The 15,747-nt window shown below is 34.7% G+C and overlaps 1 protein-coding gene across 3 annotated transcripts in view; it reads right to left on the bottom strand.

Annotated features, from left to right (window-relative positions):
• Positions 1 to 15,747, bottom strand: part of HMGCLL1 (3-hydroxy-3-methylglutaryl-CoA lyase like 1) — a 136,088-nt gene that overhangs the window by 64,163 nt on the left and 56,178 nt on the right. For all 3 annotated transcript variants that reach the window (XM_081140142.1, XM_081140143.1, XM_081140144.1), the window contains exons 4-5: positions 10,326 to 10,421; positions 8,222 to 8,370 (exon numbers count right to left, since the gene is read on the bottom strand). In XM_081140142.1, coding sequence (XP_080996268.1) covers positions 8,222 to 8,370; positions 10,326 to 10,421 — 245 coding nt within the window. The remainder of the gene's footprint in view (positions 1 to 8,221; positions 8,371 to 10,325; positions 10,422 to 15,747) is intronic.

A 15,747-nucleotide genomic window follows, 5' to 3' on the forward strand; every position in this document is an offset into this window, starting at 1 on the left:
TTGATAGTATCTAATCTCAGTAATCTCCCCACTACTATGCCACAGCATTTTTTTAAAATTATCTTTGTTGCTGAAAGTATTCAGCGCCCCCTTCATTCCCCCATTGATTCCCTCCACCCTGCATATTTATTCCCGCCGTATCATTTAGCTAGGTGGTTAAATTTATAATTTTTACTTGGTATGTTTTCATAGTGATTTTAGTTATTGTAGGAGTTCTACAAGTCCTGTATTAGTTAAACATCCCTAAGAAGGAAGCCTGACTTCCTTGCACTTGCCCTGAGGACTTTACCAGTCCCTGGACAAATTTCTACCTTAATTTCTCAGCTGGGTTTCTACAATACTCGTGTGTTATAAATCCACAATCAAAACTATACATGGCATAGGTTCCAGTGACTGCATTGGCAAGGCAAGGAGGTGTTTTCAGGCTCCAAGAATACTCCATTACAAATCCATGTTTTAGACATTTTAATGTCCCATATAGACATTAAAATCCTATTTCTAAGCCACTAGGGATTGTATCTAGGATAGATACCCCCATGTGCTAGTGGCATCAACCTGCATGCTAATCACATTTTCTTTGACAGAATCTGGGGACTTTCTTTTCTGAGCTTGGCTATATGTTTTAAAAGTTGTTATATTTATATGTTTGCAATGGGGATAGAAAAAGGAGTCTCTGCATCAGCTCAGTTCCTCATAGTCTCTCTCTCACCACTATGCAGATAACTCCAGGAACAACTCCCAATCTCCTCCTGAATATTATGAATTGATTGTTGACACATTCAGATGGCATATTAAACTCAGTCCGTCCAAAATTATGCTCTTCCCTGTTTCCCCTGCATTTGCCACTTAAAAAAAATGAAAGTCATTTCCAGAGTCTGTCTTGCTAAATCACCTGAAGGTTATGTTTGAGAACACACTCAAAGGTTGGCTAATTCTTCCCCTTCAGCCTCTACAGCAGGTGACCTCTGCCAGTGACAGCCAAGCACACACAATAGTCCCTAAGTGCCCTCTCCAGGACAGCCACAGATGTCTCCTACATGTTCTCCTTGCCTCTAGTTCCTGCCACTCATTTTTACTCCGTCTATTGCCAATAATATTCCTAGAGAACAGGTATCACTACGTATTTTTCCACTTTGAAAATCTTTTAATGGCTTGGCATTATCTACCAAATAAGCTTAGTATTCAGGTTCAGCAATTTTTGAAACCTCAATCTAACTTTCTACCTCTCTTCCATTACAGGGCCTCCCAAATTCCTATTCCAGCAAAAGTAACCTTCTTCCTGTTCCCCAAACATTTCTTGAGATTTGTCTTCACTATGCCTTTGCTCTTTGTAGATTTCCTGCCCTGACTGAAAAGGCCGTTATTTCTGAGCATGTTCCATGTATTTACCTATCTTTAATGACTTTATTTAATTAACACCTCCTTCATGAACTTTCTCCAAATAACTCCAGAACATTTTAATACAGTATTACTTTAAACTTAATAGGATTTTTCTGTATCTCTCTTAATGCACTTGCCTTTTTTTTGGACAATATAATAATAATTACCAGTCTGCTGCTAACTCTTTGAAATTAGGCTAATATTTCATTTTTCATATTCCACATAGTATCACAAGACAGTATATTATATAAAACACTCAATATTTCTTGAATGAATTAATGTACTAATATATTAGTTAAAATGTCATTTTCACCTTCTGAATAATTTTCTATAAAATTGCTCATCTATACAATAAATGCATAGCTAGATCCAGGCTATTAATGTTCTAGGTCCCATAGCTTGATAGCACTATTTGGAAGTTGAGACTTGGAACCACGTTTTAAACATTATTTAGGATGACAAAGTAATAAAATTGTGCTAAAATTAAAAAGTAGTAGTGTTACAATAAACTCTGCAGATTGAAATGTGTTTTATGTGAGCCTGTTGAAGCCACTTATCAGTACAGACAGTCCCTGATTTACAATGGTTTGACTTACAATTTTTGACTTTAGGATGGTGAGAAAACCATGTGCATTCAGTAGAAACCATACTTGAAATATCGAATTTTGATCTTTTTCCCTGGCTAACCATATGAACAACACAACACTCTCTCGTGATGCTGGGCAGAACCAGTGAGCTGACACTCTCAGTCAGCCACATAATCATTAGGGTAAACAAATGGCACTCTACTGTGTATCCACTGCATTAGAGGATTTTGCCAAACTGTAGGTTAGTGCAATTGTCCTGAGCATCTTTAAAGTAGGTGAGGCTATGATGTTGGGAAGGTTAGGTGTATTTAATGCATTTTCAACTTATTATATTTCCAATTTATGAGTTTATCAGGACAACCCCATTGTAAATTAAGGAGCATCTGTATTATGAAAAATCATGATAAATGGTAAAACTGAGGCATTCAAGTCGTTAAACAACTTCACCTACAACTGAATCATGAAAAAGCGCCTACACTTAGGCCTTACCCAAGCCTACCTCCCCACAATCATCTCATATTCCTCCAATCATCTTGGCAAAACAAAACAAAAAAAGTATCAATAAAAGCCTGAATAAATGTCACAATCAATTAGAGTGAAAAGAGTCAACTATTGCTAACCTCAGAAGAGAAAAACAATGCCAAGAATGATGAGATGACATGTAATGTCTAAAGGTAATCAAGGCATTTAAATATATGAGCTGCTCTGACATACTAATGCAGAATATATCAACCTATTTCATTAGCATCCCATTACTAGTAAACCCTCCAAAAATAATTTTTGAGAGACTATGATGCACTTATCCCTGTAGAAATAAATGAAGACTGTCTCTTGGTCTCAAGAAGCAATGCTGCTAAGATTCTTCTCCATTTGCTCTAAAATGCTAATTTTGTGAGAAATGACAAAACACATTCTTTCCTCAACAGCTCTATATAATAGCTATTTAAGCATGACTGCACAAACACAGATTCTACCTATTAACTATTGCTGGTATGTGCAATTCTAGCACACAGCAGAGATGGGGTAATATCTAAGGCTAAAAGAAGTACAAACCCTCCTACAGACCACATGTATGAAAGAAAATAACTTTAACAGATGTCTCCATTTTAGAATTTTACGTACCATATTTTGGTAAGTTATGATTTGAATTTGTTCTTCCAGGCCAACACAAATGCCTCAGTCTAACAGTAGAAATTACAAAGGAACTTGACCAATAAGCTGTTCATTTACAAGAAGATAGTGTCAAATGTGCACGTGAAAGCACATGAATTTCACTGGGGTAGATTATCCAATGGAAGGTATTTGCTGTATCAATCATGAGAAATACTGCCTGGTAGTCACTGGATATTTAAAAAACTGAGCCCTAAATAAGAAGCTCATTATCTCACTCAATAAGACTGCTATTACTTTCAGGGTCAGGATCAGAATCCAAAACGACCTTTTGCATTAAACAAGAGAAGGGTAGGAAATACAACATCTACATCATGGCCTAAAGGTTTGACTAACAAATAAGCTGGTTGCAAATTCTTTAATAAATGTGTTGAGTTATAAATAATCTCTCAAAGGGAAAACCAGTAACATGGATTAAAGACTTAAATGTAAGACCTAAAATCATAAATTATTTAGAAGAAAACATAGGCGCTAAGCTCCTGGATCTTATCAATGTTCTTGTGGGTTTGACTCCAACAGCAAGGGAAACAAAAACAAAAATAAACAAATAGGACTACTTCAAATTAAAATCTCTGCACAGTAAAAGAAACCATCAACAAAATAAAAAGGCAACCAAGTGAATGGGAGAAGATATTTGGAATGAATTTTCAATAAGGGGTTAATATTCAAAATATATAAAGAACTTATACAACTCAACAATAATAAACAAACACAGGCAACCTGATTAAAACATGGGCAGAGGGCTTGTAGACTTTCTTCCAAGGAAGATATACAGTTGACCAATAGGCACATAAAAAGTTCTTCAACATCACTAATTATTAAGGTAATACAAATCAAAACCACAATGAAATATCACCTCACACCTTTTAGTATGGTTATTATCAAAAAGAAATAACAAGTGTTGGACAGGAAGTGGAGAAAAGGGAACCCTCATCAACAGTTGGTGGGATTGTAAATTAGTAGTTACTGTGGAAAACAGTACGTAGGTTCTTCAAAAAATTAAAAATAGAACTACCATATTATCCAGCTACTCCACTTCTGGGTATTTATCTAAAAAATATGAAAACACTAATTAAAAAAATGTATATATATCTCATGTTCACTGCAGCATTATTTACAATAGCTAAGACATGGAAGCACCCTAAGTGTTCATCAACCAATGAATGGACAAAGAAGAGGTGGTGTATATGTACTGGAATACGACTTGGCCATAAAGATGATGAAATATTGCCATTTGTGACAAAATGGATGGACCTTAAGGGTATTATGCTAAGTAAAATAAATCAGAATTAAAAGAACAAAAATTACATGAATTCACTCATATGTGGAATATTAAAAAAAAACTGAACTAACAAAACAAAAAAAAACTCACAGATTCGGACAATGGATTGGCAGACACCAGAGAGCAAGGAGGGGGCAAAATGGATACAGGAGGCCGGATATATGAGGAAGAATGAAAAGCTGACTTTTAGTGATAAGTATGCTACATTGCATACGGAATTTGAGTTATAATATACAACTGAAACTTGTATGTTACAAACCAATGTTACCTCACTAAAAAATACGAGACGAAAGTAAAACATGACCACACCCTATAGCTGTCTTTGTTTTTCTTTATGTAAAAGTCACCTGTGATTGTCACTACTAGTTTAATTACTAATTCGCCTTTACCCCTGTTCTCATTCTGTACCTTCATTTGTTTTCTGGGAATTTGAGGAGAAATTCTGCAGTTATAGTTCACAGTCAAAAATTGTGGGTGAATAATTTTATTTGGCTCCTAAAAATTGTTTAGAGTACAGCTTTGTTTTGTTTTTTGTTTTTTGTTTTTCAGTAGGCTCAGGAGGTTAATCATGAATCAAATCACATCATGTCATTTTATAGGAGAGGCCTAACACATAATTATGTAAAAAATGTTTGTTTGCTTTGATATGCACAACTACTGACCTTGTGAATTGTGAATTTTCATATACATTTATAAGCATTTTAATAGCAACATTAATAAGGGCACCTCAATGATAGTTTCCTTTTTAAATTCATATTCTCACAAACAGAGTGAGCGTGTGATTATTATCACAAACACTTAGGGCACGTGATTCATTAAAGAGAAGTTGTTACTTACGTTAAACAAAAAGAAATAAAACCTGAATGTCTTATATGATATAGTACAGTTATTACATTGATATTTCGAGGCATTTCAATTTTAAAAGGATCTTGACCAACCAAGATGATTTTTTTAATAAATGCCATTGATAAAAAGAAAATGATTATATTTATCAGACGCTTCTATTTTTGTCTTTTTCACTTTTTAAAAATTTAGACAAAATGAAAAATAACCCAGATTTTTTTTTAAATATGTGATGTGAATTACACATTAAAAAATGAAGTTCAAAATGCAAACATTTCATTGCTCATTCACATATAGTGCATATGCGGCAGTAGTTAGCTGACTTGGCATTTTATGTCAATGATCTGGCATGCTATCTTTTCCCAATGTGTCCCAGATGTTATATCAAGTTCTGAGTATTAAAAATGTGTACACATGGATGTGCACGTGTGTGTTTCAGGAGGGAGGAAATCAAACACTGGCCTTCATACCTTTAATAAAAGATGCTGTTTTGACCAAGTGAAAGTTTACTGTTTTTATAAAAATTTATATGGTGAGCATCTGTAAAATGCATAGTGTCTTATGACCTTTAAATCTAACAGCCGACGACCTAAATTTTCTGGATGTTGATAAAGTACACGTCGATGCAGCTGTTGCCATAGAAAGACATGCTGAAGCATCGACTTCGGTTTCAACTAGCTGACCGAGTCTGGCTCTTTTCTTTAAATGAGTACCAAAGGCCTATGAGTTTTAATAATGAGTGCCTGTGCTTTTTCTGAGAAGGGATTTATTTTTCCCCCATTTTTATTGGATTTATTGGGATGACACTGGTTGACAAAATTATACAAATTTCAGGTGCACAATTCTATAACATCATCATCTGTACACTGTATTGTGTGTGTGTTCACCACCCCAAATCAAGTCTCCTTCCAGCACCACTTATCTCCCACTACCTTCCTCCACGTGCCCCCACCCCCTCCTCTCCCTGGCGATCACTACACTATTGTCCATGTCCATGAGTTTGCTAAAACCCAGATCCCCAATTAAAATAAAATATAAACTCTAAAAGTGTGGGAAAGGGAGAAGATAATTTTCAACTGCACAAATAAATAGTGAACTCACATACTGAAAGCCTTATTTCTAAAAGTGACCAGTGTTTCAGAAAATCCAAGAGTTCTGTTTTAAATGATCCAAACCTGCCTTGAGAAGTACACATGTACTTCTCAGAACCCTACAGGAAGCCTCCAATGTACTTTACTAATTCATTTGACTATGTATTAATTCTCCATCTTGTACTTCTGTACACTTCCTGTCAAAGCCTGGAAAACTTTTTATATTTTAACACGGTTAGAAGTTTCTTTACTTCTAAATGGGACAATATTAATTGTTCAATAATCAGTATAAAAAGGACCTAGGATTTCTATTAGCTTTATTACATTACCTACTCTGTTTTATAAGCGGAAAACTAAGATGATAAAATCTGATATCATACCATTTATGTTTACATCCATCTTTCAGCATTAAAAAAAACTTCCTAGTTGATGCGGAAGCTGCACATGAACTTTACTTCTCATGTTTATGTGGTTTTTCAACTTTCCAGTGAGAATTACTTTATTCTGAACCCACACTCCACACTTAAACGCACATAGAAATACAACAGCTCCTTTATTTTTCCCTTTTATTTAAAGAAAAGAGAGACAAAACAACTTATGTCTGTTTGAATTTAGAAACTTACGGTACATCTCCTCTTTTTGATTGTGGGTTTGTAACTTTGCCTTAGTAACAGACATCCTTTATTTTGTCTATGGAAATACATTATGTTATTGTACAATTTTTCTCTTTATGTGCTTTGCATATTATGTATTACTTATTTACAAAAATAATTTTGTATCTTTAGAAACTCATGTTGGAAACTTAGTATATATATATATTAAAAAAAAGTTAAAACAAAAGTAAGAGAACCAACAAGATAGTTCATTATGGTGTAGTCTAATTCCACTTGCTCTCCCAATGACCTTGGTTGAATTCTAATCCTTTTTTAATACCATCACTCAAAATTTCTCATTAATTGCTGAATCTTTCCTGCCACCAGGAACTTTGGTCACCTCAACCAAAGGAAGTTCAACCTGCATCTAAATTCAATTCTAGAACTCAACCTTCTCTTACAAATGCTATGCATTTTAATTTAGTAAGATGATGTGGTCTGCTTAGAATATGCCCATAATGATAAAACTCAAGGGAAAATTAGTATGTCTTAGAAACAACTTCTTTCTTAAGAAACAAAGAGCTTATTATACATTTCATAGAACACAGGCCTGGGTGCAGAGCCTGTTTGCAACAGATGCTGCAACTACTTGTCCTGAGAGCAGACAAGAAACACAGCAGGTTTTCTCTCTCTTCTTCCCTCTTTACCTTTGCTTTAGGGTCACCCAGAGAAAGCAGGTTAAGTCGGCTTCAGGGGTGGGGCTGAATGGGTGAAATACTGGGCCCAACTTCCCAATGCAGCTCAAAGACTCAATTCTGTTTTACATACTCTACTGAAGTTCTACATAAAATATTATTTTAAAGAAAACGGTTAAGGTTCTTGATTTTTTTTTTAAGTATTTGGAAATCCCATTAGATGATTCCTTTCCAAATGCTATTATGGGTTTACACCAATTTACTAACTCACACTGAGCTGAGATCAAAGGATGGCTGCATGTGGATAATTTAGTATTAATAAAATGAGTAACAGTATCAGGTTGGCATGTTTGCCCTGCTGATCTCAACTGCATTAAACACTGCACAAAAGATACACTAATAATTATTAACTGCTATTAATGAGATGTACCTCTCTATAGTGAAGGCCCTGATCAAATAAGGTACAATTAAGATACCCTGTGTAGATCATCATGAACAGTAAAATAACGTCTAGATGGTTCGTAAATGGTCTTTAACAACGGATGTTAACTGAACAGAATTTGCGGGATTTCATACATACCCTCGTGCTGGAATATTCAGGTGCCTTGCAGACTTAACGACCTCCTCAAACTTCTCCATACTTTCTTCAATAGAACAGTTAATATTCTTCTTGCTAAAGGATTCAGATGCAGCACCAAAAACTGATATCTCAGTGGCCCCGGCAGCAACCTGAAAAACATAATTTAAAGGCAAAAGCTAATAATTTCAAAAATGTAAATGACAGCAAAAGAAATATTAACTACTCTATAAAGGCACACTTGTATTCCTTAACATCTGCCTCAGAATTTCAAATTACATTCCTCTCATATTGCCACATAGTCTCTTTGAAATGTAAAAATATTTTATAATAAAAGAATAATTCCACAAACCACAACACTCATAAATATACGAAGCACAGAAAACACAGTAATGATGTTCCAACGTAATACTGCCTTTCCTAAATTACGTTATCCTCAGAAATATTTAACCCTAATTATGGAAAATACTAGCACTCCAATAAAACCTCTTAATATCTATGGAAAACATTATTTTTAGACCAATTATTAACATAAAGTAAATGCTTTGGTTTTCTTCTCTTCCTACAATCCAACAGAAAAACATTTTTCCGTTCAAATTTCTTCCCATGTCTTAACCTAGCTTCGACTGATTCATACCCTGACTACTACAAACATACTGTTGGGTGTCTAACGCCTAATCTTCTTGCCAGTCTTAAATCCAAACAGGTAATCTAATCAATTGTTTTTCTGTCCCTTTTGCCATCTTCACCACCACCCCCACCCACCCACCCCCACCCCCACCCCCCACCCCGCTTCTCCAGTGACTTATTTTCAAATGTCAAGCCTCCTGGTTTTCTAGCTGAAATTCAAGACTTTCTGTGAACGTATCTTTAGCATTATGCCTAAATTTCCCTCTCTTTCTGATACCCTTTTAATACATTAAGAACAAAAAATTCTGTCATCTTTCCTGAAAGTTAAAAATATATACATTGGTTTTTGCCCTTTCATCTAAATAAATTTTTAACTTCCAAAATTAAAATTACATTTACTGAACACCTACTATGTGTTCCGGTATTGCTGTTAGTACTTTGCATGCCCTATTTCTAATTGACAATCTTGTATACTAAGTATTATTCTCCCATTTTACAGATGAGAAAACTGGAGACAAATAGGCTGAATCACCAGCACAAGGTCACAAAGCTAGTCCACATTCTGGGGCCGTACTTGGAGCACAGGCTTGCTTGACGCCCAAGCCAAGATTTGTTTCCTCCCTTACTTGCCTTTCTAAGCTATCATGGGGTGTCCTCCCAGTATCTTTTCAAGGTAGATGCATTCCCTACTTTGTTTAGACCCAAAACACAGCACTATTTACAATTTCTTAAAATGCCTTTTTTTTTCTTTACAGTGTGATAAACCATTATATCAAATCAAACAAAAGTGGTTTTAACAAGATACACTAACACCCACAACCTAAATTTTATGCAATACAGTCTGAAATACAAAAGCAAAAATATCCAACATCAGACATAGCTGCTGCAGAATGTTTACAATACAGCCACGTATGCGTAACAACTCAAGCCTTTACTTAAAATTGCACTGGTTCTTCTTGTAATTATTAAAACTTCTGCATAGAAATCCCTAAGTCTCAAAGGACTGGAAGAAACAGCCAGAAGGGGAACAGGGAAAGTTGTCAGAGTCAGTTCTAATGACGGTGACTAGCTTCACCTGGAGGGAGGGAATAACAGCAACAGGTAGCTGACCCCCAAAAGTTGACCTAAGTAATCATCCACTACAATATTAATAACTATACTATTGCACTGAGAAGTGATTACAGTCTATAGTCCTTATTTAGGAGGAATGCACAAAATATACTTTGAAAACATTACATCAAAATGGATAACTGTATATTTGTGTGTTGATTTCTTTGAATGGTTCAATTGGAAGAACCATTACACAGGGCACTTTAATCTTTATGCCATGAGGTCACTGATCTCCATGTGTTCGCGTAAACATACTAGCATAGCATTTATACAAAATAAGTAAGTTACACGTGACACTGTTCTAAGTTTGTAAAGACCTTTAAAACAAGCAGCACGCTGACTTTGGAAAAATCAGTAGCACACTTACAGCACGGTGGAAACCCTGAAGGTTAGGAGTAAGGACAGGATATCTGACCCCTGGATACTGACGGATGCCTTTCAGCACTTCAGTGTGATCAGCCATCTGAAACACATAACAGTTACATGTAAATATGTCACTCGATATTCTATCCAGCATGTTTTCAGAAAGATTATAATTGCATGCAGTTAATTTATGTTCTATAAATTAATGTTTGAAATAACAAAACTATACAATATAGCTAAAAATAAGTCGTTTTCAATGTCATAAATGCGTAAGACACAGATCTAGGTTTAACTTATTCCGATAAAGGAGCTGGTTAAATAAGTGATTACGAATAGTCATGACTCCTGAACTCTAATCTTTTCACTTTTATTTATTTTATTTTTGTTTAAAATATTACAGATGTCCCTTTTTCTCCCCAATGACTCCTTCCACCCCTTTATTCTCTCTCTTTTATTTCACAGGCCAAGCCTCAAACACCTGAGACTGGGGAGAGCTTGAAAGACAATACGCTATGCATTTACCTTCCACATGAAAATGTTATGTCCAAATAATTTTCAGTGGATGAAATTTTACAATGGTTAGTAAAATAAAAATTACACACCTCTGTGAGAATAATTTGACAAGGCTGCAATCCTAGTATGGTGCATAGATGTTTTAGTTAGCAATAGTAAAAATGCTTTATGAAGTACTATCATTGGGCTACTATTCTCATAATGCAAACAAAAAATACAATGGAGTACACAACAGGCAAATTTATCTTATCCTGCCAGGACTTCATTTTTTCTATATTTCCTATGAATCTATAAAGAAATCAACTTTGAATTAAAATTTCAAATTTACCATCTTGTCACAAAGTCTATACTTTAGCCTCCTAGAGCAATAATTGATGATCGAATCCCATAACCATCACATAGAGAAATTAGCATTGACATAACCATAAGCTTTGCACTTAATAATAATAAATGGCATGAACAATAAATATGAGGAATACTATATAAATAATGAATAATATACAAAATGAGGATGAATAAAGCTGTAAAAACATACACCAAACCAAAATTTATATCTATAAACATGTATTGTTTTTAATTTAAAAGTGAAATAAATGTAAATTATTCAAAGTATAAATGCTTTTCTTACTATAACCACACTTTCAAAAAATATGAAATATTACAATATTTACTCTTACTGGTCAATTGGCCTTACTGACTCAGGTAAATGGCAGTAGAATTAAATTTAATACTTTCAGTGAGTGTAATTTGAATTAAGCAAATAAATTTTTAAATACATTTTAAATTTAAAATTGAGTATTTAGAGGCAAAAAAAAGTACCTCTTGTTGACTACCATCAGGCCCTGCTGACATTTAAGCTTTTCATTCTTTCCATACACATTTATTTCTGTCTAAAATGTGATTTCTGCTCACTTATATCTTAGGGATCACATGCACACATAGGAATCATATCCCCTACCCCACAGCTGCATCCTTTACAGATTATCCACTGTGGTTACCTACACTGAATAAAAGCTTTCTCTCATTTCATTCTAAGTTGATTTGACTTTAATCCAGGTTTATTGAATACCTACTATGCCCAAAGCCCTATGCTTGGCCCTGTGGGAAATATAAATACAGAAAAGTAAGGTCCTTGAACTGAATAATTTGCAATATTGTCGTGGAGATAAAACAGATACATATGGAAAGTTAACCGTCCAAAGGAATGTACTGGTTATAAATGAGAGCAAAGATTATAAGAGGTCAGTATAGGGAAAGGATGGTAGGTTCCTGTGATCCTTATTAATATTAAAATTTCCCAAAAGATGGCCACAACAATATTTCCAATCTCACATGATCTCCCAGAACCTCAACGATCCCCATCAAAAGGTGGACTCTATTTACCTTCTACTTGAATCTGGCAGACTTGTGATTTCGCCAACAGAGAGAGTATAAGTAGAAATAATACTATGTGACTTCTGAGGCTACGTTATACAAAAGGATATAGCTTCCATGTGCCTTTCTCTTTGGGGGAAGCCACTGTGGGGAAATGAGATGATATGCGGGGAGAAAAACTAGTTTATGCAGAGGCCACGTGAACAGGCCCACACAGAGAGACACATGTGAAGAGAAACTGAGGCCCCCAGCCAAGAGCCAGCATCACCCCTTAATTTGTGATCCAAGGAAGATTTAGATGACTCTAGCCTCCAGCATGCGAGTCACCAGATGAGGCCCCACACAGTGCGGACCAGAGACAACCTGTCCCCCTGTACTACCCTGTTCTAATGTCAATCCTCAGATTTTGTGAGCATAGCAAACGTTTATTTACACCACTAAGTTCCAGGCAATTCATTACACAGCCAAAAACAGTAAAAACAATTAAAAGGGCTGGAAAAGAGGAAGGGACAGGTGCAGAGGTAAGAACACATAGCTTGGCTAGAGAAGAGCCAGCCACTGTGATGTCTCTGAGTTAGGTTCACACTACTATAAAACTTCAGGATGTTGTAAAAGGAATAGAAGCCATGAGGAGTGGGTGTTGAGTTAACGGGAGAAGACTGGAACAGATGCAATATTTTAGGGAGAGAAACCTGGGAGAGATGCAAAGGGGAGTCTAGAGAGAAGAGAGGAAATTCTCAGGCAACTGAACCAAGTTCTGTTGTAGAGAAATGGCACAGGCAACCAAACTCCCAAAGAAAAACCAATACAACACAGTGGCCTCTAATATAAGGGGCATAACTTTACTCAAAAAATGGGATCCTCAGTATTTTATAACCTTCTCTTAAGAATATTTGGTGTCTGTGCATATTTCAACAATTCATTTCATATTCATGAATTTAACCTTTGTGCCAGAGTGTGAACTCTTTCTCCTTGCCCCCCACCCCCCCGTTTCTCTCTCTCCCTCCCTCTCTCATGGGTGCACGCTCTTGCAGACATGTACATGCAAACATGCACACACAAATTATAATAAAAAATTTAGAGCACTTATTCCTAATTTTAAGCAGAAAGAAAAGCAAAGTTATGCTAGTTTTAGGATATTGCAATGACATCAAAAACAACACTTTCTTATCAGAGAATGTTAATTCACACTATTAACACTTATGTGTAAACATAATGTGCTTAAATATTTATTAGATATTTAAATTAACATAACAGACAGGAATAAAGGGCATTGATCTAACCAATACACAGGCTGGGGTAAAGTATGGCAGTACATCATTAAAGGGCAAAAAACAAAATTTAATCTTTAAGAAATAATAGGTCACCTTATCCTGTAAGTGACTATTTCACTTTACATGTATTTTAACAAAAATGTAGAATGGTAATGAAGAAAATGATATAACGAAGCAATGATTGAACAGATGTTTCATCAGTAGAACTAGAAAATAAACAGAGATGACAGTAACTAAATTCCTAGGTCATGCAAACTAAACTTTGATAATCATTAAAGATACCTTAATGAAATTATGATAAATATATTAATTGGAATCCAACAAATAAGTACTTTTTCCATTTTAAAAATAGCCAAAATATAATGAGGTATTTTTAACAGTAAGTCTTCTGTCTAAATTTGGTCAATGAAGAAAATTATGTAAAGAGCTTTAGGAAATCCTGATAGACTATAACTTTATTACAATAAATAAAACAGAGCAGGTTTCAATTTAAGGTATAAAATCCCAGCATTATTTATTTGTTTATTTATTTAACTCTTAGGGGTATATGTATACTTCAATCTTGATTTCTTGTCTAGAGTTTATTATTCAAACAATAATAAAACAATTTCTTTACAGTATTATTTTGACATTTTAATGAGACTTTTCTACATGTGGTTTTATTTCCCATATTTTAAATATTTTGTTCTGATCTTTCATTTAAAATCATAAAAATCCCCACAATTTGGTTGGTAACGTGTTTTGCCATCATCTGGCCACAGTCTGGGAAAGGCAGTACCTACATGTCTATCTAGCCAACAAAACAGGCTCTAACAGTTAATCCATTCACAGGCATCCTTATTTTGTATGGATCCAAATAATCACAGTATTTGTGCAATACTGCAAGAGTCTGAAAAATATGCAAAGGATCATAAGGATTAGAATGTATTAGTTAAGAGAGTCTATTATATTTGCTACTAACTGTATCCTGGGGTGATTAAATTTGGGCACTCCGCATTATATGTATGTAGGCATCTTCTATTATCTTGTCCTTATCTGAATGCTATAGTCTCTCTTAAATATTGAGGACTTCAATGTGTTCTCCAGACAACAGCAATGGCTAAAATATAGTGTGAATATTAAGTGTGGGCATCTCACCCAAATTCCCTAAAATGATGGAATTTCAAGATAATGCATGTGAGTGTGTAGTCACAAACAAGGACAAAGGGTTTCCCATAAACTTAGGAAAGTATCTGACGTTTAAATTATATTTTGAAATATACTATAAAATTTACCATTGGGCCATACAAAAGTTACCAGTCAATACACAGGCGAGTGGGGGATGATATACTGACATATTTATCTACACCAAATGTAAATAACTCAGGGGCCTGTTTTTCTTTGAAGCAAAAATTCAGAGTTTCATAAAGTAAAACTATCCATAGAGTTTAAAACTACTCAAAAATATTCATAGAGCAAAACTACTCATACATACATTTTTTTCTATGATAAATTGAACTTTCTAGTGTACTGTAAAAGGAAAGGGTTTAATAAGCCTGAACTTAAAAAAAATTAAGTGTCTTCAAATAATTATGGAGCGACATCTTACAGAAATGAATTTAATTTTAGAGTAATATAATTCTTTCATTTTCAAGGCCTTTGAAATGGAAAAATAAAAATACTTATGACCCTTTACTTCTCTTTCAAAAATCAGTTGATACAGAAAACAGAATATTCACTGGTTAAATTGTGTTCAGTTCCAACTGAATATATGTTGTGCGTCATGCTCAATAAAGGGAAATAAACATTTATGATATATTTTAGGTGAAAGTGCACAGGAAACTCAAGAGGTTCTATTCCACTTTTTAGGAGAATTCACTTCTATTCATTTGAAAATTAATCACTGATTAACGTATTTTTCTTTTTCCCAGAACAAATGCAATTATAAAGACACCACATTGTGCAGGTCGCTAAGCTCCAGAGCTGCATTTATTATAAATTTTTATAAGAAAGTCTCTTACACACATAAAACAGCTATGTTTATTATTTTAACTCAACAAGAGGTTAGTAACTACCAAGATGCCAAAGTATGTGAGAGGAGCTGCTTCCCATTACCATAGAAATTACTCAATGCATCTTTGTGGCTCTGTTGAAGCTGAGGCAATTGGACTGAAGAGTTTGCATTGGCACTGTGTTTTTTAAATGGCAAAAGTGTTTCAAGTAGGGTCTAAAATTCATGAGAGAGAAAAAACGTTAAGATACTGAATTTTTACAGTGATACGTGTA

Source organism: Miniopterus schreibersii (genome assembly GCF_964146895.1).
Source record: "Miniopterus schreibersii genome assembly, chromosome: 6".
Taxonomy (NCBI): Eukaryota; Metazoa; Chordata; class Mammalia; order Chiroptera; family Miniopteridae; genus Miniopterus; species Miniopterus schreibersii.